General features: G+C 37.9%; 1 protein-coding gene across 2 annotated transcripts in view; it reads right to left on the bottom strand.

The window, feature by feature from the left end:
- Window positions 1–201: 201 nt before the first annotated feature.
- The window catches only part of COMMD10 (COMM domain containing 10), a 69252-nt gene continuing 44479 nt past the window's right edge, over window positions 202–24974 (bottom strand). Inside the window, exons 6-8 of one of the 2 annotated variants that reach the window (XM_081319819.1) lie at window positions 22049–22208; window positions 4070–4129; window positions 202–3505 (exon numbers count right to left, since the gene is read on the bottom strand). In XM_081319819.1, coding sequence (XP_081175945.1) covers window positions 4095–4129; window positions 22049–22208 — 195 coding nt within the window. In that variant the 3' untranslated portion in view covers window positions 202–3505; window positions 4070–4094. The remainder of the gene's footprint in view (window positions 3506–4069; window positions 4130–22048; window positions 22209–24974) is intronic. The other variant, XM_081319820.1, reaches the window with a different exon arrangement.

Below are 24974 nucleotides of genomic sequence, written 5' to 3'. Positions count from 1 at the left end.
AAACAGCTGGGTGACCATGAGCCAGTCATTCTCAGTCCAACCCACCTGACAAGGATGTTATTGTAGGGAAAATAGGAGGAAGGAATATTAGGTATGTTTGCTTTGACTTCTTTATAAAAAAAGTAATAAAGGCGAGACAATAAATAAATAAAATAATAAATAGCAGATCAGTAAAGATAATTGTGCAGCAAAATCTTGTATTGACTTGTTTTATTTTAACATTCAGGCAGTATAAATACTTCAACATCTAAGAGTCTTTGGAAATCTGAAATTGTTTTAGCCCCTTATTCCTCAGTAACATTATAGTCAATAATGCACAGATTGCTAAAGCATGCAGGAATATGGAAGTACCAATCCCCACCATCTAAAGCATCTACAGTATAAGTTATTTTAAGATTTCCATCCACACATCATTTGTTTTTTTGGGGGGAAAAACAATTATCAGCCATGTTAACAGAATTTAGCATCTTGAGTTGCAATACATAAAAGTATATTAGCCTAAATATACATGAACTATGAGAGTCTAGTACTGACTGTTTGAAAATTATATATATGAACAATTTGGAAAGGCAGATAATTGAATAGGTTTAATAATCTGATAAATTTATCAGTTTATCATAGTCTCCAGGCTAAATGAAACTAGATGAATCAACAGCATGGTTTGTGCTTGTTTTCAACTATGCCTCAAAATTAATTTTGCTTAATGACTCTATACATCCATATTGTCTACAAAATAGGTAAAGCAAAACTGAAGGTTATTCCTAATTGACTGGGGCGAATTTGAAGTGAGTTTAAGAGTTTGCACAAATTATTATTTAGCCTGATTTTTAATGTAAGCAAAAAGTCATTCTGCAGTGCATGTTTGGGTACTTTTCAGTCAAAAGAGGAAAGTTGCAGAAGCATGTGTTAATGTGCCAATCAATAATGGCTTGACTTGAATACTACAAACTAATTTCTCTCTGAATCATAATATCTAATTTAGTCACATAATAATCTGTTATTACACTTTCTCCCTATAAATATAACCTTTAAAGGTTTTAGACTGTAAACATTTTTCAGTTACCCTACACTGCTTTACACTGACCTACATTAAGTTTATTTATAGAATAAACTTGCAAAGAAAAATAAAACTTTGGGGTTAATTTAGTTGCACTCCATTAATAGGACCAAAGGCATTTATGCCCCAAAGTCCTTTCCAGTTTTTTTTATAAATGACTAAATCATCCATAGGCTATGTCACTCATGGCAATGCCATTAGGGAAGTACTGCTCACTCAAATATCAAGGCAGCCACTTCTGCCCAAAGTTTTGGCTGTCTCTTTTATGATTTTCTCATATCATCTGTGTATACACACACCTAAGACATTGGTGGTGAAGAGGTTGCTAATTTATCGTTAGTGCTGGAGATCTCCTTTTCCTTTGTGCCCTGAGCCAACAAATTAGACACAATGTTAGGTTCCCTCTTCAGACAAGATTCATCCGTATAGTTCTCCATTCACCATATTAATAACAAGAAGCAGGTGACTTATATACGGTCACTGATAATCTCCTAGCAGGGTTAGAGACAGCGGGAAGATCTCTGTTGCAGAAATCATCCACTTTAATCCATCAGTTACTATCTGTCTGGAAGGCCCTCTCTAGAAGGCCACCTGGATGTAAGATCAGAACTGTTTCAAGCCTTGCCCTCAGACCCTTCTGAATCTTTTGTCAAGAGAGGATGGAGACCTGCCCGAAGATATAATTAAGACATCTGCTTCCTCAACTTGCCTATCCTTCACTGCTGTAATGATTGCAAACTTTAAAACAAAGAAAGATGTGTCACTCTGAAATCTATGTGGTTTCTCTATTGTTACTCTCTCTCCACTGGATCCTGCCATCTACTGTGATGCTAGAGAGAAGACATGAAGAAAATTGCTCACTACTCTGAAGAGGGAAAAAATACTTCATAGCTTTTGTGACCCCTTCTTGTGCTAGAAGCCTGATTGCTGCAGCTGGGCATCTTCTCCACTGGCTTTGATTGTCCGCTTGTGTGTGTGTGTGAGACAAAGGTCCTTGTTCATGGGAGAGCCTTCAGTTTCTATACAAAGCACTCTGTATTTGTTCATGCTGCTCTGTCACTGACCTGGAGGGAGTTACGTCTCCACATGATGGCAAAACTCCTACTTTTTGTATCAAAGAGGTGAAGTTAATCCTTCTGTTGGGTCCACTTTATATTTGAATGGCATTTTGTTTCTGGCATTGTCCAATGAAGCATTTCTCCAGGTAAACTGCACAACCATAATAAATTACTTGAGTTTGTGGGTAAACAAATTAAAAAAACCATTTTCCTTCTACTGATCCAGTTAAGGGATGCATGAATTCTTGCAAAAAAAAGTGGAGTCCCCTAATGAATACGAGAAAGGTGCTGCTGTGCTCAACTCAGGTGCCATACATTTCCATATTATTTCTGAAATTTGCTCAAACCTACTCTAAGTATGATATCGTAGATGTACCACAGCAATGTCAATTAATTATTACACCAAGGACACTTGGCAGAGACACCTCCTGCCACGACTTTTAATTGGCATTGTTAAATGCACTTATTGGTGTAACCAGCAGCTACTTTTTGAATGAAAATGAGAAACCTAGGGAAAGCTAGGAAATGCAAAATATTACCCATAGTTACCTTTTCCAATTAGTAAGGTAATGTGTACATTATAACTCAGTGGCTTCTTACCATTAAGGCACCCTAAAATGCACATCAACAATAGTTTCTGCCGTCATTGCAGCACTGGACCTCATCCTCAATGCTTTGGATTTACTAAAAAGGGCCTTGTTTTTTAACTTTAATTTCTTTCAAGCTGGGAAACTATAAAATCAAATCTTGATGGTAAAATGTTGATCAAGTAAACAACTGAATTTCTTAAGAAATTCTCATTATTCTGTTTTTGATGCGTGAGAGGGCAATTGTCCTTTAAAGCATTTTAGCAATCACTGAAGCATTTGTCATAGTTGGAAAATCTGGCAGCAAATTCAAAGGCATTAAGTAATAAACCAAAATAGTCCAAAGTTAGAATACTCTTGTACTGTTGTTCTTATGGGTAAGATATCAGTATGAGAGCCAATGTTTTAGCAATTTAATTATCTTTTTCTACTGTTTAAGCATACTTTGGATAATAATTTCGTGAAGTTTATTATGCTACAGTATTACATAAACTGCTATCTTCAATGTAAATACAAAACACAAAAACTGCAGACTTCATCATTCAAAATCTGCACAATAATATAGTACATTGCTTCATTTAAAGTTGAATACCATGTAGTCACATGAAACCAAAACTTTCTTAACAATGATTTCATTTACCTAATGATCAAAGAAACCTAAATTATTTATTGACAGTTGAATATTTCGACAAATATATTCAGTCGATATATCTTCAGTATCAAAACAGTTGGAATGTGATGGAGAAATTAATCTTTGCATAGTATCACGTCAGCGAATCCAGTTGCATTTGTATTGTTTCCAACTATTTGATCAAAATAAAACAAAAAAGGTATTTAGGAACATGAAAATGGAAGAGAAATGATAAAAATATGCAAATTAAATATAACCATACATTGATGAGATAATTCTTCATTAATAAAGCAAAAAATCATTATCCCATTATTTAAAGCTGACTTTTTAAAAAATTGTCCAATGACAATTTATCCTGTATAAATATGTGTTTGCAATTTGGAAACCTATGGTTATGACTGGGTGAATTCATCACCTGAATAAAATGTAAATAAATAGGTTTTACTGATTTAAGCTTTTCAGAAATTCTTGCCCTTTTGGTTCTTGTTAGAGGTAACTACAAGTTGTAGCAAACACCCATTTTGTTCAAAGTCATTTGAAACAGCAAATGTAAATCTTCTTTTTACAAGATATAATTCAGAAGATCTTTGCTTTGAGGGAAGAAGGCATTATGTGTTTACAAGAAAAGCTCCAAGCAAGAACAACTCAGAACCATAGAGTTGATTAAATAAAGTCTTATTAAAGCAAAGGAAATGTTATCAAATGCTGGAAAATCTATTAAAACACCAATACAGACCTTGTTATAGAACTCAAATAGTTCTTTATGATTGAATTCCACAAATATTTTCTCCATATTCTGTGAAAGACAAAAAGATGGGCAATAAATTAGTCCACACAATATAATGCTGTCTGTACCTTCAGCCTATGGCAAACAGTTACTGTAGTTCAGTAATTTCCTTCAAAGGACAAGTTAACCTGTATAAAACATGTAAAAATAGCAAAACCCCAACCTTTTTTCACACTGTATATTCATGATTACAACAACAACAACAAAAATCATTCCCATTTTTACTTATTTCTTTGGAAGTTATTCTCTAAATCATAACAAAATAGATGGCTAGAAAAAATTTATTAATTTTTGTAACATTTATAAAACACCAAATGATATTTCATCTCTCCCAGATGTCCTCTGATAGTCAGTAAATGCCATTATAACAAGACATTGGAGGCTGTGCATGTGACTGAACTCACTGATCCATTACGGTGATATGCAAGCATATATTTAACATTTCACATTAATTTAACTGTTAATATCTTATCATGCTGAGCTCTCTATAGACATTTACCCAGACCTCCAACCAAAGAAGTGCTTTTAAAACTATTTTTAAATATTAAAGACAAAATCAGCTCACGATGGGAAACACAGTGGATGAGGCAGATGGCCGGTAATAACTTTCTGCACCAATAAATATTGCCTGATTTCTTGGCTCATGGCTACGCAAACATGGTGTTTTGCATTTCTAAACTTGTATTTATTTCATTTTCTGTATCCTTTGCCTATGTCATATTTCATTTGAGATAAAGAAGTATGTTTCAAAAGTGTTAATTTTTCTATAAAGACAGTAATTCTGTACTAACTATACAATATTCTTCATCATAACTGCTCAGGAACATCTATAGCACTCCTACCTTAGCATCTCAACAACCCCATCAATAGGTCAGATAGTAATTTACCTGGAATCGTACAGGTCATACTGTATGTCCTCTCACTCAGATTCAACACTCTAACCTTTACATAATGTTAGGTCTTCTATTTCTAACAGAATTTTTGCTAGTCAATTTTTGCGAGTCAAAATTTTGCTAGTCAAGTAACATTGGACATCTGTTAATCTTATACTTCTGGTGTTACTTCAGTTTTTTCAATTTTATTTTTCATTTTTTATTTCCTTAAATATGTTCATTTTTCATTTTAATTATAAGATTTTACAGTATTTGGGCATATTAAGGGTTACTTCATTCAATCAGCCTAAAATATCTATTCATGTAACCTTCATCCCAAGGATTGTACAAAGATTAGGAACTTAGAACTACAAGTAATCCTCAAATTTGACCAAAATTGGGTGAACTTTTGTTGCTAAGCCAAGATGGTTGTTAAGTAACTTGAACTCAATATTACCACCTTTTTTTGCTAGGGTTGTTAATTAAATCCATCTACCTTCATTGACTTTGCTTTTTGGAAGCAGCTGGGAAGTCGCAAATGATGATCATGTGACCCAAGAATGCTGTAACCATCATAAATGCATGAGGGTTGCCAGGTACCCATATTATGTTCATGTCAAGTTTCCGACGTATGGGCTTTTCAAGTGACTCTGAGGCATTGTTTACCTTAAAAGACCTTTATTAGCCTAATACACTGACAAATACTTGCTCAAAGGAAGCTGGAATCTGAAATCTCCGCCCCTTGCACAATATATTAAAACACAATTCTCCACCTTACTAATTTTGTCATTAATCATATTCTCCAATTAATTTAAAGAATCAGTTTCTCTTCCGTTAGAAGACCTGCCAAAGCCTTTTCTTCTTAGTGAGAGAAATGGCCTTGAAGGTGCATTCTTACTCATCCCCCCTCCTAACCTTAAACTAAAGCAATACACTAGTCTTAAAGCAATACACAAGTTTAACATATGAAACAGCTACTTCTTCATCTCTTGTCAAGCAATAACATTCGATGTTAGCAGAGTTGACAGTTCATGTGACTGCAGGAATGCTGCAGCAGTTGTTAATGTAAGGACCAGTGACAAATCACTTTTTCAGCATCATCGTAACTTTGAACAGTCAATAAATGAATGGTCATAAGTTGAAAATGCTAAAATATGAAATCCATTGTATGGATATGAAAGACTGAAAGATGAAACTAAAGCAATTCCTCCCAGTGAAGAGTTATGATGCACTGTACAGGCATATTTGGCATGGCAAGAAAGTAAAACGGATTCTGTGGATTCAATTCTAACACTAGCACAATGATTTCCAAGTAGTGGGAATACTTTGAAATTGATATTAAGAGATAATAAAAACACTGGGTCCAGTATGTTCAGCACATGGCCTCCTCCTCTTTTCTGCGGAAAAAGGTCCCATTCTAGTAATTAAAGGAAACTCATATCTATGTCAGAATCTAGTCTTACCCTAAAGAAGGAAATAAAGCATTATGCTCAAAATAGGATACAGAATAAAAAATAGAAGTGCTACAGTTGCAGTCTGTAATGACTCCTCTCTAATAAAGAACGTAAAATGTTTTTTTAAAGGAAAAACGTAAAAGATTCTGATAGCCCACAAAATGAAAATAAGTTTATGTTGGCCTATGACCATAATAAACTCTTCATTCATTCCAAAAATAAGTTAACAAGTGCTACTTGCAGGAAATGGGGATACATTTCTAAAAAAATTCCATAGATTGTCATCTCCATCTGAGTCAATATTCATATAATTCCAAAAACAAAACTGCACCTCTATTTTGGGAAATATTGCTATTTATTCACACTAAATAAAAGTGTAATCAGTTTGCTAACTGTCAAATGAATTTTGGTGCTGGATAGCATGTACTCCTAAGCTGCCAAAAAGTTGACAGTTTATAAATGTAAAAGTTTATAAAAGAAAGTAACTTAAAATTTATACATATAACAAAAGAAAAGAAAAACCTCAGACAAGTCATTTTTATACAACAGGAATACTGTTATTTGAAAGGCTAGCATAAAGGTTTGCTTTATATTTTAAATTAGAATTAGGCGGGATCCACCTGACAATTAGGAAATTTAAAACTTCTCATACGTGCCTCTAAATCTGGCTGGTCAAACAGTAAATTGGGGAGAACATTTGTTCTTAGATGAAAGTGATTATCTAGATCCATTTCCATTTGGTTTCAGGACTGCTTATGGAACAGAAACCATATTGGCTGTTGTGTGGGGATGAAAGAGAGGGGGAGTACCACCCTATTAGTCTTTATGGGACTCTCGTCAGCTTTCTATACTATCAAGTATGGTCTCTCTTGCGTAGACTATCAAAGTTGGGATATGGGGGTATGTATTACACCAGGGATTTTCAACCAGTGGTACAGGTACCAGCTGTGGTACATTGGCACCTGGCAGGTGGTACGCAACCATCCTAGAAAAGTGGTAGCGGGGGAGGGGAATGAGCTGAACCGGTGGCAGCACCTCACAAGCCTGAGTGAGAGATGGCTGGAGCTGCAGAGCTGTCAGGGCTCAGCGGAAGCACCAGGATCAGCACCAGGCTCCAGCTGGAGCTCGACGCTGATCATGGCGCTTCTGAGCCCAGAAGAAGCGCCGATCAACTGGAATGTTGCAACATCTCTAGGGTCTTGTGATTTACATTCAGATGCTTGGCAACTGATTCATATTTATGACAGTCATAGTGTCCCAGGGTCATGTGAAGTGACCAAAACCTGCTGCAACCACCCAGCAGATGGAGAGAATAAAAACGAAACACCCCCACCCCACCCCCGCTGCCAATCCTCAACAGAAATGCTCACAACAATGAAAACCTCAGACAGGAGGAAGAGCGCCGCCAGGCAGGCAGGCAGGTATCTTGCTCAGCTGTGGCTTTGGGGGCACTTTTTTCAGTGCCATTGTAACTTCAAACAGTCACTAAGAGAACTGTTGTAAGTCAAGGACTATCTGTACTTCATCACTTTTTTTTTGGGGGGGGGTCATCAAGTTTTTGATACCTTGCTAGGTGACTGGTGGTACTCGGATGCTGCCATATCCTAAAAGTAATACAGTGGGTGAAAAGGTTGAAAAGCCTTGTATTACATTATACTGTAATGCTTCCACCCACTATTTGGGTGGCCATTTCCAAAAGCTAGTGACAGGAGATTATTCTTCCGCCTTGTGGAGTTATAGGGGGTTGTAAAGTCCCTCGGGGCTCCACTTTACTCCCTCTGCTGTTTAACATCTCTATAAAACTGCTGGCAAGGTTATCCAGAAGTGGGCTCAGGTGCCATCAATAGAAGAATGATATCTAGCCCTATATCTCCTTTTCATCTAACACAGGTGAGGTGGTTGGTGTCCCGAGCTAATGCTTCAGCTGGGCAATGGTCTGGATAAAGGCCAATAAACAGAGAGATAATTTAGACAGAATGGAAATACTGTTTGTGGATAGTATATCTGTCCAGCTGAGTGATGCCCTGCCTGTCATGGAGAGATTTCCAATTATTCTAAAGGAGCAGTTCTCTATTTTGGGTTGCTGTAATAACAGAATATTAAATGTCTGGTTGTGTTGCACCTCTTTACTTTTCTTATACTCCTGCGAAGTAGGAAAGGTCTGTCTAAGGCTCTTCTGAATGTGGTCTATTGTGGACAGTTATATTTCATTCATCATCACTCTGGTTATGGAAAAATCAAGGTCATCTTCCTTATTCTTATGCAGAGAATAAGGAAGATGACCTTGATTTCCAGATCCAATTCAAAATGCTGGTTTTAACCTTAAAGCCCTAAACAGATAGAAAAGCTGTCTCCCCTGTAGAGCCTTACCTTGTCTCCTTTGGTGGGGGACCTGGAGAGCCTCATTAGGTGACCTTAAGGTCTAGGTCAGGGGTAGACAACCTTGGCTCTTTTATGACTCATGGACTTCAACTCCCAGAATTCCTGACCCAGCATAGCTAGCTCAGGAATTCTGGGAGCTGAAGTCCATGAGTCATAAAAGAGCCAAGGTTGCCTACCCCTGGTCTAGGTAGATACATACAGGAGAAGGTGCTCCTTCAGATAACCTCTTTAGCTAGGTTTCATCTCAATGGAATTATTTCCATTTTGCATATTACTCATCCATGTTGCAAATTCAGTTTTCTGAATAATTGATTGATTGGTTTTATTTTAAAGCGGACTAGGCTGGAAAGACTGATTTTGTAGAACGGGTATCAGACGTGAAGCAGGAAAATCTCAGCTGAAATCCCAACTCAACTATGAAGCTGACAGGACATCAGCATCTCTTAGGCATCCATTTCATCATAGGAATCTGGGCAACATGTAGATCTAATTTTTTTTATTTAGCATTTTGTCAGACTTTCTTATCTACACTACTTCTTCAATTAGTGCATTCTCTTTTTTCCATTTGCTCTCTAGCATACTTTGAAGATAAACAACAGTTCAAATTATTATGAGCCAAGACTTCATTGTTAGCTTGGGATAGATCTCTATCATAATCTCTACAATTATAGTTTGGATTAAAAAAAACAATGGCTGTCTACTCTTCAAACTCAGAAGGAACACAGGGATCAAGTAGCTATTTCAAATTGTTGAAGAACACATTGCACCTTTTCCCTATTGTAGGTTCATGTGATAATAGATATGTGGATTGATCTCCTTCGTGTGTCACACAGGTTATTCCATGACTCCACTGAATGTGTCAAATATCAAAGAAATCACAATCTGTTATGCAGATATAAAAGATTTGGATGCCTAATAGTGTGTGTTTCCTGTTATAAAGGGCACTATCATTGTGCAGAGAGGTCTTGCTATGAGTGTCATAAGTTTTGAATACCATCATGCAGTCACTTACAGATGGGGTTTCCAAAGGGTGACTACTGCATTTTGAAATCCTCAATCCTAATAGTCAAGATATCCATACTATTAAATCATTCCTTTCAACCAGGCCTTTTTGTGTGAAGGGTAAAAATAAATCTTTTTCCCCGTTTTCTTTTAGTATACATGTCTGAGAGTAACTGTTTTATTTTATTGTTTTCAAATATGATTGTAAATTGCTACAAGAGGCTTTATGGGAAACTGTGCAAAGGTTTAAGTAAATAAATGCTTAAGGTTCAAGTAAATAAATATTATTGAGTTTATAAGCTTATAATACTTCTACTAGATGGGATCTTACACTGTGAATAGAATACATGAACATTTTACAGATATTATCAAAGCAAAACAAAGAGCCAATTTACTTTTTTTTTTACCAGGCCTTTCAAATGGCATCATTTTTCTCTTTTTTCATATTCTTAGAACACAAAGAACAAATCAGGTTACTATTTACTTTATTTGAATTTGAATAAATTCAAATTAGTGGCAAAATATAACAATACCATTTTTAAAATCACTAGGAAAAAGCTTAGCTGTGGGTATCCTGTGAAATATATTGATTAGAACTGCTTCTGAAAATCATTAAGGCTTGTCATTGTTCTGTAATACTGGTTCTTTCAACTAAGTAAAAAAAACAGTGATTCAAGTATACTTGTATCAACATTCATCTTCTCCAATGATATGTTACAGATTAAAAACTGAACTTTTTAATGGACTTTTTCTCTCTCTCTCCAAGCATCTTGTGTCAACTATAAAAGCATGGAAACTTAATTACATTACCTAGAAATCTGAGAGAGAGAAAGGAGTCAAAACAACAAACTGCCTACTTCAGCAATGTTCTATTTGTCTGGAACAGTAATATTTTAATTAGAGGAATGAATCAAGGTACCACTTCATCTTTTAAAGGACATTACTGCTTAAACTCGAGAGTAATGAAGGAATTTATAGTAAAAAGGCAAGCTAATGCTTTTCAACAATGTTGTCATCACACACACATATTATGTTTAGTTTAGTTTAGTTCAATAATATTTATCAGTTCTAATATATCTGTCCATCATGTTGTAAATCAGGGGTGTCAAACTCAATTTCATTGAGGGTCGCATCAGCATTGCGGTTGCCCTCAGGGGGCTGGCCAGGGTGGGTGTGGCCTCCTGGGTGGGCGTGGCTAGAGTGCATATGGCCTACTGGGTGGGCGTGGCCAGCTCTACATCGTTCGCATCAAGGGTGCCTATGGAGGCCTGGGCAGGAGTGGGACAGATCTGAGGGACTCTGGCAGAAGGAGGGTCTCTGGGCCAGGGCCAAGGCAGTGGGGGCTGTTCCCTCACTGTTTCCAGGATGGCTTCGTGGGCCACATGAAACCACTTCGTGGGCCGGATCCGGCCCCCGGGCCTTGTGTTTGACATGTCTGTTGTAAATGCTTGCTAAGCTATTCAATCATCAAGTGGAAATCTGAAAACTGTCTATAAATATAGTGCCTCCCTAAAGTACAACTAGGGGTCCAAGGTTAGCTTGCTTTGGAGTAGCCAAAGCTTGACATTCTAAGATGATGTAAATTAGGCAAACAAATCAATGCATATTCTATTTCTAAAGCAGGGCATAAAATAAGTGTAGATCAAAATCAATTGAAAGTATGTGACTCAGCTTTAAAATGCAGTATTTGCCAACATACTGACAGAAATTGATGTAAAATTTGGACTAAAATAGATTCAACAGCTTGCCTTTTTTTTTTTTTGGAACTGCCGGGAAAGGTATTGCATAATTACTAGATGATACTGGATTGACCTGTACCCAAGTGGAATCGGAAGCTTCCCGTGTTATTTCCTCATATTTAAGAGACATACCTAGTAGGTTCTTCACTATGTGTCTTTTCAGTGTGCTGTACTGATTAAGATGCTGGACTGGGACTCTACCCTCAACCATAGAAGCACACTGGTGCTTTTGGGGCAGCCATGTTCTCTTAGGTCAGGGGTAGGCAACCTCGGCTCTTTTATGACTCCTGGACTTCAACTCCCAGAATTCCTGAGCCAGCCGAGCTGGCTCAGGAATTCTGGGAGTTGAAGTCCAGGAGTCATAAAAGAGCCGAGGTTGCCTACCCCTGTCTTAGGTCAAGCGACCTCACAAAACTATTGTTATCTTTGAAGGGGTTAAAAAATAATATTCTTAAAAATTTAGTAAAGGAATATACAAAGTTGGCTTGTTCAATCAAGGCTAAAATAGAAAATTAGATACATCTGTTTTCCCTTATCGGGCCCTGCTTGTTAAAGAATGATTGATGAGGACTCTGTTTTTTATGGGGAGAGGAGACTTTACCTCGTAGTTAGAGATAGCAATAAGCTGTTTGAATTGCTTCTACTAGCTGGAACGAAGGGGGAAGGTTCTTTTCTTTCTGTTCACTTTTCTTTTGTATTTTTATTTTTGTGTTTTGGTAGTTCGAATTAGTTTTCCTTCTATTTGTGACTGTTTATAAAATTATTTGGGGGGGAAAAATCAAAACTGCTGTGGGAGCAGATTCCTTGATGAAAGGTACCAGTCTAACAAATGAAGCCATATAATACTGTAAATGTATCATATGGCAACAAGCCTCCCATGAATTAAAATTCAAAATGTTATGACAACATCGTAAAAACCGGTGAAAGAAGCATTCACTCAGACAAAATATATGCAGTTCTATTTGTTTACTCAGTTTATATTATTTTAGCTCCAGAAGGCTAGAGCAGTTTTCAGTGCTCAAAACTCTTTTAAAGAGCAGCAGCCAAGACTGCTAGAGGCACTCCGCAAACAGGAATTTTAGGGAGGTAGCCACTGATAATGATATCTCACTCAAAAAGACTGCAATAATAAAGAAGCTACAAACTTTAATTTCCAGGAAAAGCACAGGGCCAAGCAGTGCTCGAACAGGACAGCAAAAACTCTAGCTAAACAGAGGAGACACCCTTGGGTACTATGAAAAAAGCAAAGCTAACCTTTGGGACCAATAAATGTCAATTTGTGATTGAGGAATACCTAGAGAGCCAAAAACTAAGAGGAAATGACCCCAAAACTTTGACTGAAGGTGGGGCTATATGACCATCAGGTATATCAAGTCAAGCATCATTGGAGAAGTGAACTGGAGAAATCTCTCCCCTTCTGAAGTTAAAAAAAAAAGTGGTAGGCAAGTTATTTGTTATCATGGATGTCTGTTTTAAGGTACATGCTAGTGCAACTCCTAGATTCTGTTATTTTTAATGTCTCTGATCTCTGTACCGTAAGTTTACTGTCTTTGTGCTAACTTCATTCTTATATGCTTTCTTGCACCAAAGCTATTTATTTTTTTTATTTTTTTTATTTTAATTCCATTTATATCCTGCCCTTCTCCAAAGACTCAGGGCGGCTTACAAGCTTAGCAGTAGCCTTCATTCTATGTATATGCCTGCTTATTAGGGCTTTCACACACACCCCAAGCGGCATTATTACAAAGTCAGCTTATTGCCCCCAACAATCTGGGTCCTCATTTTACCTACCTCAGAAGGATGGAAGGCTGAGTCAACCTTGAGCCTAGTGAGATGCGAACCTGCACTAATTGCATCTGGTTCCAGGCGTAATTTCTCCATAACCGTCTGTGAAGACTGATCTTTGAAGAGATACGTTATGATCTCATCAATGCTAAATAAAGTATTTCATTCAATTGTACAATTTTTATACAATCTTATAATTTTTCAAAAGGACAACGCCCGGCCTTTTGTTCACTGGCCAAATGCCACAAGCTTACCAGGCTCAGGAAGTAATAGAATGCATTATTATTGTTATTGTTATCATCATAAAGATTCCCAAATTGATTCTCAATTTACTGGTGAAAAATCTGGTCAGGCTGTAAATGCCCCAAGTGGTAGGATTCCAACCATGGGCATTTCTTTTTTTTTTTTTCAGGTAGTGGGCTAGTGCCAATGAGAAGTCCCGCATAACTCCTAACTAGAAGTTTGGACAAGTCAAGCAGGAGCTAAAGGGCATGGTTGAAAGAAGTCCTTGCCAACCCATTTCTCACAGTGCTCAATTGTGTTTCCAGATTCTTCCTCACCTTCCCATACTGTAGGAACAGACTCAAACAGTGGCCCATGCTAATTGTCAGCTCTGGCAGGGCAGAGCCTCTGAGCAATCTAAGTTTCCTTCTTTGAAGGAAGAAGAGGAAGCAATTCCCACAGTCTCTCGCATCTGCTCCATTGTTCTACAACAGCTTTGTTAAAAATAGATCAAATGTGGAAATAGGGATGCGATACACATGTTACTGCATTAATACCATCTTTGGGCAGTGGCTGTTATCAAATTTACATAAGCTAATGTTTTCATCTACTCAGTGTTAGAGAGTTATATACTCAAATAATACTGCATTTATTCAAAGAAACAGAACTTCATTTACAGGTTCAGAATGACTGCATCAACTTTTAAAGGATGTAACTTCTCTATTGAAAGAGTAATAAATGTGAATTGATGAAGTCTTAAGCACTGGTTGCAGCAAGATCTATGAAGTTAAGTGGGAGTTGACATGAAAAAACAGAAATGAAAAAGTCCAGAGAAGAAAACGAAGATGACAAACTGAACTCTGGCATCAGCAACTGTGTCTTCTGAGTCATTTCTAGTAAATCATGAAAGATGACATACATCTTAGGTTAGGGAACTAATGGAATCCTTGAAAGTCTTAAGTGCAAGGCTAATAAGCAGGTGTGCCATGAAGTCTGCAAATGGAATCAGAAAGGCTATCAGTGGAATGATACTTAGTTGTAATGTTCACAACGAAAAAATGGAAACAGCTGCAAAATCTGTTTATATCTAAAAAAATTTTTAGAAAACCCATCTATTAAATATTATTTATTTTAAGCGTTCATAAAATACATCACTGTCTACCAAGTATAGATCTAAAATTAAAACAATAGTACAATCAAGCAATTACTCATTAAAAGCCAAAGTAAAACATTTTTTTAAAAACAAGCCAGGATTATATTTATATTCATCAAAGAAGAAAAACAGTATTGTAATTAATATCTTTTCTAATATCTTGGCTGATCTCAGAGACTAAATAGCTCTGGCTAGTATTTGGACACAGTAGAGTGGGTAGAATTTATGGTAAATATGGTACATGGGTTTTTTTTACACATTAAAAATATTTAGTCTAAGCCAGGGGTGACGTGTTGTGACATATCACGTGACGTGTTGTGACATATCACGACTTTTGCCAACAATGGGGTGGGTGCGGTTTCAGCATGATGCATTCAGCCCACGGGCCGGCAGTTTGACACCCCTGGTCTAAGCCAATATTGAACCCAAAACAGATTTTTATTTTTGCTGAAACAATCACAATAAGGTTTCTAGAAAGGAAACAAAAGTACTGTAACTTTATTATAAATAAAAGGTGAGCAAAGAAGTTTTCTTAATTATATTGGTCATTATTTTGACATCAAGCTAATGTTATACAGCTGCTACAAGTGTTAATAACACCTGATACTGGAACAAATGCTATGACAGTTTGGTGTGCATGTGTTATTTTGTTGTCTCCTAAAATAAATAAAAAACAAAATGGTGTTAAAAAACCAAACAGAAAATAAGTGTTATCCCTAATCATCAAATGGCTTATGTTTTTTACAGTTCAAGTAATAATTACATTTCAGGGGGAAAAATATTAAATCTGTATGGAACACGAGACACAAATCACATTTTAAAAAGTACATGTGACACATAATTTAATGCAGATGAACGTTCACAGAATATTTCATATAGTAAATTCAAATTTCAAACTATTTTTAAAGCAGAGTCTACAGTCTTATTTGAATTCCTTCTCTTTCCCAGTCAGAGCTGAAGAAGCTTCTTGGATGAGAAGCAAAACATCTTCAAAGAAAAACAAGAAAGTCCAGTTGCCTCATGAAAAAGCATCTTTGCGGAAACTATGACCTGGATGACTGAGAATCTCCATAGACACCCTTTTCTTTCCTTTTCAGAAATGCAGTCAATCAGCAAGCCCGTCTGTCCATTCTAAGAAAGTTAATTTCAGTGACCAGATATCAATTCCTCTACATGAAAATAAGAAAACTGGCATTTCATTAAATACATTTAACTAGATCTGGGAAACAAGATGATACCTTTATTCTATAAGTTTTATTAAAATATATGTTAAAGGTAAAGTTTTCCCCGCACATGCGTGATAGTCGTTTCCAACTCTAGGGGCCGGTGCTCATCTCCGTTTCAAAGCCGAAGAGCCAGCGCTTGTCTGAGGACGTCTCCGTGGTCATGTGGCCAGCATGACTAGACGCCAAAGGCGCACGGAACGCTGTTACCTTCCCACCATAGTGATCCCTATTTTTCTACTTGCATTTTTACGTGCTTTCAAACTGCTAGGTTGGCAGAAGCTGGGACGAGTAACAGGCGCTCACTCTGTTACGCGGCACTCGGGATTCGACCCGCCAAACTGCCGACCTTCTGATCGACAAGCTCAGCGTCCTAACCCACTGAGCCACTGCGTCCCTTCATATGTTAGACACACATATATGTTAGACACACATATATTTGAATTAATTTTTTAATCAAAACGCTTATAGTACTTTGTAGTCAATACAAAGTGGGCCAGTAGCAGACAAGATATATTTAAAAATAATGTTATTAGTATGGACTGTCTGTGGAAGAGATTGCACATTCATAAAGCAAAAAGGCTGCTAATCGTTTTCTTCAAAATGTCAGTCTGAATCTTCCTCAGATGAATTCAGCTGAAATGATTATTTTAAATCAATTGTGATTATACTATTATTATTCTATACATATATGCCTATAATACATCAGAGATCTTCCTAGCAATATGGGAAAAGAAAAAGATACTGAAGATACTGTTTTATTTTCTTGGGCATTTAAATCGTATGAAGCAATTGCTATGTAGTATGCAACATCACAAACATCAGACGAGTATTCTAGTCTTCAAAGAAAAGGAAGGCAAGCACTAATGATCAAAGAACAAAAGGAGAAAGGAAAGCCAGGGAGGAAAATCTGTATTAAGCAAAGTGTTCTTGAAAAAGGTGCCCATCTCAAATGGGTTGGACCTCATTAGCAACATTTTTCTTTCTTCACTAGCACCTTAGATTTCAACAAGTAGTAATGACATATTCTGCAAAAAAATACAAGAAAGATTCTAAACCAGGGGTGTCAAAATGCCGGCCCCGCGGGCTGGTTTCATCATGCCGAAGCCACGCCCACCCCATTGCCGGCAATGGAAAAAGAGTCGTGATACGTTGCAACACGTCACGTGACGAGTTTGACACCAGTGTTCTAAACCATTTTTGAGTCTGTAGTCCTAAAGTAAAAGTAACATGCCTTTTAAATCAAATTTATTTTTCAGTGATTTCATGAACATATATCCATGTAGCTTTCTTAGTAAACATACAAAAGTGGTTTGCTTATGTCTTCTCTTGACATTTTTTCTAATCTAATTTCTAATCTGACAAGTGCAGTTCCTATCCTAATGCTGATTACAGGTTGTGCTTGCTTAATGACCATATGTTTAGTGAGCCCTCAAACGTACAACAGTACTGAACAAGTAGTTGTAGCTGTTGCAGGGTCTCAGCCATGTGACTGCAATTTGGGTGCTTGGTAACCAGCTTGCAATTACAGATGTTGATCCCCATATGCCACCCTCCTTGCTGGCAAAATCAATGGGAAAGCTGGAAGGGGTCACAAGTGGTAACCACATGACATCATGCTTAATATGCATGATTAACTTAACGACAACAACAAGAAGAACTGAAACTGGTGTCACTAAGCAGTATGGTCATGTGTGTGACATTTTACAATCACATTATTTAGTGTCCGAAATTGTTGTTACCGTTGTTAAGCAATAATTACCTGCATGTACAGCCCTGTACATAATAAAGGCTGTCTAGATGCATTTCTACTTTATTTCAAGTATTAGTTGTGCTACCAATACAATCCTAGACCAGTGTTTTTCAACCTACACCATTTTAAAATGCATGTACTTCAACTTCCAGAATTCCTCAGCCAACAAGACACTCTTTTCCTACAAAAGAGGTTACCATACAGTTTATTTTGTCCTTCAGAGACCATGTTCTGTATTCTACTGCCCTTCACGTGCATAGCTAGTAGTAATGAAAAACATAAACCGATCAGTTGTGCCAGAATTGCAAAAGTTCCTCCTTTGGGCCTTTTTTGCCTTTAGAAGGATAGCAAAGATGTTCTTTTTCCAGGAATTCAGATTGTTATAACAATATTTCTTTTCTCTGCTGCCCCGATGGTTTTAATATGGAGACAATTTTAATTCTCCCTTTTTACATTGTTTTTAACATTACAAACTTGCTAAAGGGCATTCACAGCCAAAGGGTGAAATGGAAATCTCTAAAAAAATAAATATTAAATACATTAAAATAAATTAAAGAAATGAGGAATAGTGGAAGATTCCAGAAAAGATTATATAATGTTTAATAAGATTTCTGAAGTCAGGGAAGACATTCTGAGCCCTCCCCTTCCATGACTGAACCCAAGAGGTTAAAAAAAACTTTCCTTTGAGGTTGATTTAGTGAAGGAATTTGGCTTCATGCTCCTCTTTAAAGGGCAATCTCTTATACAAATATTTATATAGACATCCAAGCATTAAATCTATGCCATCAGTCAACTATACAAAGTGTATGCATTTATTATTCAGCCCTTGCTCCTTTAACACATACAAAACAGAAAATCAGGATAAAATAAACTTCCCTTTGCATATGTGATAAATCACTGGCTGTTCAAAATACATAATTGGCTTCTACATCTGAGGAGACATACAAGTGCTTTAGAAAGTCCAATAAATCATAATATATCATGACAAGAAATGAACCAGAGTATTTCACAGGCTTCCCTGCATATTCTCGTTTTCAAATGCAGTCCTGAGATTGCTTCTGGTTTTGATTGTTATTTGATTGAACTTTACAATATGCTTAATCTTAACTAAGATTTATCTCTAATAAGGCAATTTCAGACTATAAGTCTAAACTGATACAGTAAAAATGTATCCAGTATAATAGTTCAATGCATTAGTTCTTCCAACTAAGTACTGTTTTTTGATGACCAAAAATTCTACGTAATGTTTGCTGGGTTGATTTCTCTGATGTCTAACATGCATTTAATGAAATGCATCTGGCTTTACGGCAGAGTTTATTCTTACATGTCTCCTTCTCCCCACTGTATTGTACTGGACTGTGAAAACAACAGCATTTTAGTACTGTAATCAAAATATTGCCACACATATAACTATAAAAATAATACACACTATTTGTTGATGAGAATGGCATTTATTCTTTACTTGCCACTATTTCATTCATTAGGATTTGTGATAAGAATAGTGATACCAAAATCCTGTACCAACAGAAATGCACAAGCATTTTAAAAAGGTCAGGTAAAACATGAGCAATTGCCCAGGCCATTTTTTTCCCTTTTAAATATCCTTTAAAGTCTATCACAGGTCTACAGCATTAGGTTTTATAACAAGAACCTCTCCCAGAGATAACAGACAAAAGTTTTAAATAAAACTTTGGAGGAATGCCACTCAACAAAACACCCCCTCTAGTATAATACATACTGATTAGATTAAAGACCAACCTTTATCCACAGATAAATTATTTTTACTTTTCATAAATAAAAGCCTGAGAGTTTGTTGCTGTATTACCGTATTTTCCGGCGTATAAGACGACTGGGCGTATAAGACGACCCCCTACATTTCCTGTTAAATTATAGGGTTTGGGCTATACTCGCCGTATAAGACTACCCCTCTTCCAACGCACACCAAATAAAAATTTAAAAACATCAGATTTGATTTTAATATGGTAATTTTAATTCAAATGCTTATGACATGCAGGTGCTTAGTAGGAAAACTGTCACTTATAAACATAAGGCTGTTTGTCATCAAACATGTAAACATAAAACAGTGTAAGTGGATTAAACTATAATAATAATAATAATAATAATAATAATAATAATAAGAAGAAGAAGAAGAAGAAGAAGAAGAAGAAGAAGAAGAAGAAGAAGAAGAAGAAGAAGAAGAAGAAGAAGAAGAAGAAGTAGTTGGAGGGGACCTTGGAGGTCATCTAGTCCAACCCCCTGCTCAGGCAGGAAACCCTATACCATTTCAGACAAATGGCTGTCCAGTCTCTTCTTAAAAACTTCCAGTGTTGGAGCATTCACCACTTCAAAAATGCTGAGTCCATAAAATTTGTGGTGGCCCCAGAGTCAATTAAGGCATGGACTGGAATCCCCTCTGGCTTGCCAGGAAGGATCAGACGTGCCTCCAATATCAGATGCCGTGGAGGTCCACAGGCAGCATCGGAAAGACGTCGCTCAGTGTTGTGGGACGCCCGATCTATCACACCATCTAGATCGGGCTCGGGGCGTTTCCCGACAGAAAAGTAGGGGACTTTCTCAGGGCAGACTCGATCACTGATGCCCGCTGTCGCTTCTTTGGGCAAAAAGCAGCCAAATGTCCAGGGTCCCCACAGTAAAAACACAACCCCCCCCGATCGTCGTCTGTTCATTTCAGTCACCGATAGACGAGACCTGGCAGCACCCAGCTCCATTGGCTCCTCCCTTTGAACTGGGGGCTCACGCACAACAGGGGCGGCAGGGGTCTGTGGGGTGGCACGGCGACTCCTTCGCTGCTGCAACCGAGCATCGATCCGCAGGCAGAGATGGATCAGCCCATTCAGGTCTGAGGGAATATCCACACGGGCCAGCTCATCCAACATCTCTTCCGACAATCCTGGAAGGCATCCACGAGCGCAGCCTCATTCCAGGCGGAATCCTGGCTAAGCAGCCGGAAATCGCTGATATAGCCCTGTAGGGGGCATTGACCCTGCCTCAGAGCTTTCAGACGTCGAGTAGCAGTCTGCGTCTTAATAGGGTCCTCATACATCAGACGCATATGATCACAAAACCCCACAAAGTTGTCCAACAATGGGCTAGGTTGAGCCAGCAGAGGCGTGCCCCAACGAGCTGCATCACCCGAAAGAAGGCTTAACACAAACCCCACCTTATCCCGGTCAGTGGGGAAATCAGCTGCTCTCACGCTGATAAAGAGCTGGCATTGTCCCAGGAAAGCAGGAAACAGTTCTGGAGTGCCTGTAAATTTATCCGGCATTGCAACTTGGCATTTTCTCCTGGGTGGGGGTGATGGTGGGGGTGCAGCATGAACCTGAGCTTGCAGTTGAGCCACCTGAGCTGCCAGCAAAGTGAGTTGCTGGGTGAGCTGGGCATTCTCAGCACGTAGCTGCTCCATAATATCAGTAAGGGGTGGGAGGCTGAAAGCAAACTGTTCTGTACCAGCCTGCTACCGGCCTTGCAGAAAAGGCAACCCCTTTACAGACGGCAAAAGGCTGGAATACGTCTGCCAAATTTATTACACAAACAAAACATGAAACAAGATACCGGAGCTTTTAAATACTATTGGAGCGGTTGCTTTCAGCAAACCAGCCCTCCCCCAAACATTCCCTTTATAAAGAGTTCAGGGCGTGGCCTCTCTTTGCCTCCTTCCGAGAAGTCCCACAGCCTTCCTCTGCTTGCTCCTACTTGACTGCCTCCTGCGTCGGGCGTCCTTGAACAGGGCCAGCTGTGGGTCATCTTCATCCACACTGTCAGGCTCACACAGCTGGGTCTCCACCAGGTAGGAGGGGCCTGGCTGGGGGCTCTGCGGAGCCTCAAAGCCATCATCAGCAAGTTCTTCAACACCCCCCTCCTCCCCCTCATCTGAGTCATCCGACCCAACTGCCGAACCCACAGGCTGACCCTGAATCACAACAGCCGGTGTGTGGTGTAGTTGGTTCACATAGTGTGGTGGGATGGAGGGTTTGTTATCACTGTGTGTTGGGGGGAGAGAGCACAGGGGGAGGCTCAGCTAATCTCAATGTACACATGTTGTACTTTGACAATAAAGGTTTATTATTATTATTATTATTATTATTATTATTATTATTATTATTATTATTAATACTGGGGAAAAATTAACTGTACATCATCAAAAGAGGAAAGGACAGCTTTCTTTAAATGACATACTATAACTGTAGTCTGTATGTTTTAGAGTCACTGGGCATATGTGGACTCATATCACAGATACTCTCACAACATGGTTGCTATAAAGCCAGTCCTCAAACCTCCATTTACCAGAAAGTGAACTGCTGAGGAATGTTTTCACCCACCTCTTCCAGTCTGCAGGATGCTTCTTCTCACTGCCAGCCTATCTTTGCCTCTTTTCTGGCAGGTGGATAAACTTTCAAGACAACGACAATACTCACGCCCAAGCCTAGACTTTCTACTTTTATTTTCTAAGATTTCTGAAGGGGTTTCATGGGGCCATTCCTGCAAATAATAATGCCAGCAGCTGGGATTTTGTTTTCAATATGCAAGCTCTGCATTTAAAATTAAAATAAACTAAATAAAATTAATATGTGCTGCAGAGGACCTGGCAAATACAGATACCACATTAGGGAGCTAATTATAAAGTTATTATACTAATATTGACCACTCAAATTTTTATTTCCAATTTTGCATCTAGCTTTGTTATTTCATTACAGGTAATCCTTAACTTACAACCACAACTGAACTCAAAGTTTATGTTGCTAAGGTTAAGTGAATTTTGTCCCATTGTGCAACCATTCTTGCCACAGTTGTTAAGTGAATCACTGCAGTTGTTAAGTTAGTTTCATGGTTGTTAATTGCATCAGGCTTCCCCATTGACTTTGATTGCCAGAAGTCATGAAAAGGACACTGCAACCGTCATAAATATGAACCAGTTGTCAAGCATCTGAATTTTGGTTACGTGACCATGGGGAGACTGCCAATCAAAGATTACCTGTATTACAAAGAAAAAAATGATGGTCGTTCATCAACAAACCACAACTAAATTCCTTCTCCAAGCAAATTTCTCCACCCATTTTCCAATCTTTAGTTAACATTCTACAAGAATATACAAATTTTACCTATTTTCACTGTTGTTGTTTTGCTTCCAATTGTTTCCTCCAATTTGCTGCAAACATGACTATCTTGATCCTAGAGATATTAATTTTTAAGATCCATCCATACTCTGGGTTGCATACTCGTAACTATTTTTCTAACAAATTATCAGCTCTCATAGCCAGCAAGTATGCATCATTTGTGTGTATATTCACATCGCCAAACACACAGGAAGCATGTTTCCCCCCGTTTGTTTTAGGATTAGAACCATTTAAAAATGAAGTAGTAGTAGTAGTAGTAGTAGTAGTAGTAGTAGTAGTTGGAAGGGACCTTGGAGGTCATCTAGTCCAACTCCCTGCTCAGGCAGGAAACCATATACCGTTTCAGACAAATAGCTGTCCAGTCTCTTCTTAAAGACTTGCAGTGTTGGAGCATTCTCAGCTGCTGGAGGCAGGTTGTTCCACTGGTTAATTGTTTAACTGTCAGGAAGTTTCTCCTTAGTTCTAGGTTGCTTCTCTCCTTGACTAGTTTCCACCCGTTGCTTCTTGTCCTGCTTTCAGGTGCTTTGGAGAATATCTTGACTCCCTTTTCTTTGTGGCAGCCCCTGAGATATTGGACACTGCTATCATGTCCCCCCTGGTCCTTTTCTTCATTAAACTACACATACCCAATTCCAGCAACTCTTCCTTATATGTTTTAGCCTCCAGTCCCTTAATCATCTTTGTTGCTCTTTTTTGTACTCTTTCTAGAGTCTCAACATCTTTTTTACATTGTGGTGACCAAAACTGGATGTAGTATTCCAAGTGTGGCCTTACCAAGGTATTGTAAGTTGGTATTAACACTTTATGTGATCTTGATTCTATCCCTCTGTTAATGTAGCCTACCACTGTGTTGGCTTTTTTGGCAGCTGCAACACACTGCTGGCTCATATTTAAGTGATTGTCCACTAGGATTCTGAGATCCCTCTCATAGTTACTACTATTGAGTGTCTAGTTGTTCTGAAAAACAACTTCCATCATTTCCCATAGCTTCGCCCACAGTAATCCTACCCAACTAGATGGTGCCAGGTTGGAGAAAACTAAACAATGCTACCCACTGTGACCAAATATTTCATCTTAAGATTCATATCAACTCATTAAAGTGTTTGTATAGCTGATCCTTGAGTGACAAACCAGGTAAGAAAAAGAAGAAAAAGTGTATGTACAGATAGTCCTCAACTTATCACCCCAATTGAGCCCAAAATATATGTTGCTAAAGGAGACATTTGTCAAGTGAGTTTTGCCCCATTTTATGACCTTTGTTGCCATAGTTGTTAAGTGAATCACTACAGTTGTTAAGTTAGTAACGGTTATTAAGTGAATATGGTTTCCCCATTGAATTTGCTTGTCAGAAGGTCGCAAAAGATGATTGCATAACCCTGGGAGCCTGGAACTGTCATAAATATGGATCAATTGCCAAGCATCTGAATTTTGTTCATGTGACCAAGGGGATGCTGCAGTGGTTGTAAGTGTGAAAAATGGTCGTAAGTCACTCTTTTCAATGCTGTTGTAACGGACACTAAATGAGCTGATGTAAGTCAAGGACTGTCTGTATTGATTTTGTCTTTGGAAATGGCTTTGATTTAAATTTAGCATTAAGCATGACCAAAAAGGAACAATACAAAACCTGACCTTGGCTAAACAGTGTGTCATCTACCTGTGTTGCTAAATAGTGTATTATCTACCTGTGTTATATTATTCTTCTATCAGTTCCAGCATAATAGCCATCCCTCCCTGCAAAGTATTTCATATAAAGATCCTTTCAGCATCTTTTAGACTTTCCAGTTGCTAAAACTACTTTATACCATTAAAATTACACCCATACTTTAACTTAGATTTCTAGAGGGAACCTCACAGAGTTAAAACCCATTTGGTAATAGCCTACTGTGGACTGAGAAGAAAAAGTGCTATAACATAAGCGATAGTGCTTTTAAGTAGGTTACCTGTGTCACATCTTCATGACCCCATGCAGAGAACTGGACAAATGCACACTATATTCTAACACATCACATCAGCTGAGATTAACAATATGCAGAACAGTACAGTTAAAAATCTTCTAATAATTTAAGTCTTCCTTTGTTGTACTCTTTATAGCATATTGAATGCTTTTCTTTTTAAAAAATTCCCAGCTGAA

The sequence above is a fragment of the Vipera berus genome (assembly GCF_964194415.1).
Source record: "Vipera berus genome assembly, chromosome: 2".
Taxonomy (NCBI): domain Eukaryota; kingdom Metazoa; phylum Chordata; class Lepidosauria; order Squamata; family Viperidae; genus Vipera; species Vipera berus.
This window is presented reverse-complemented; position numbering and strand designations above follow the sequence as displayed.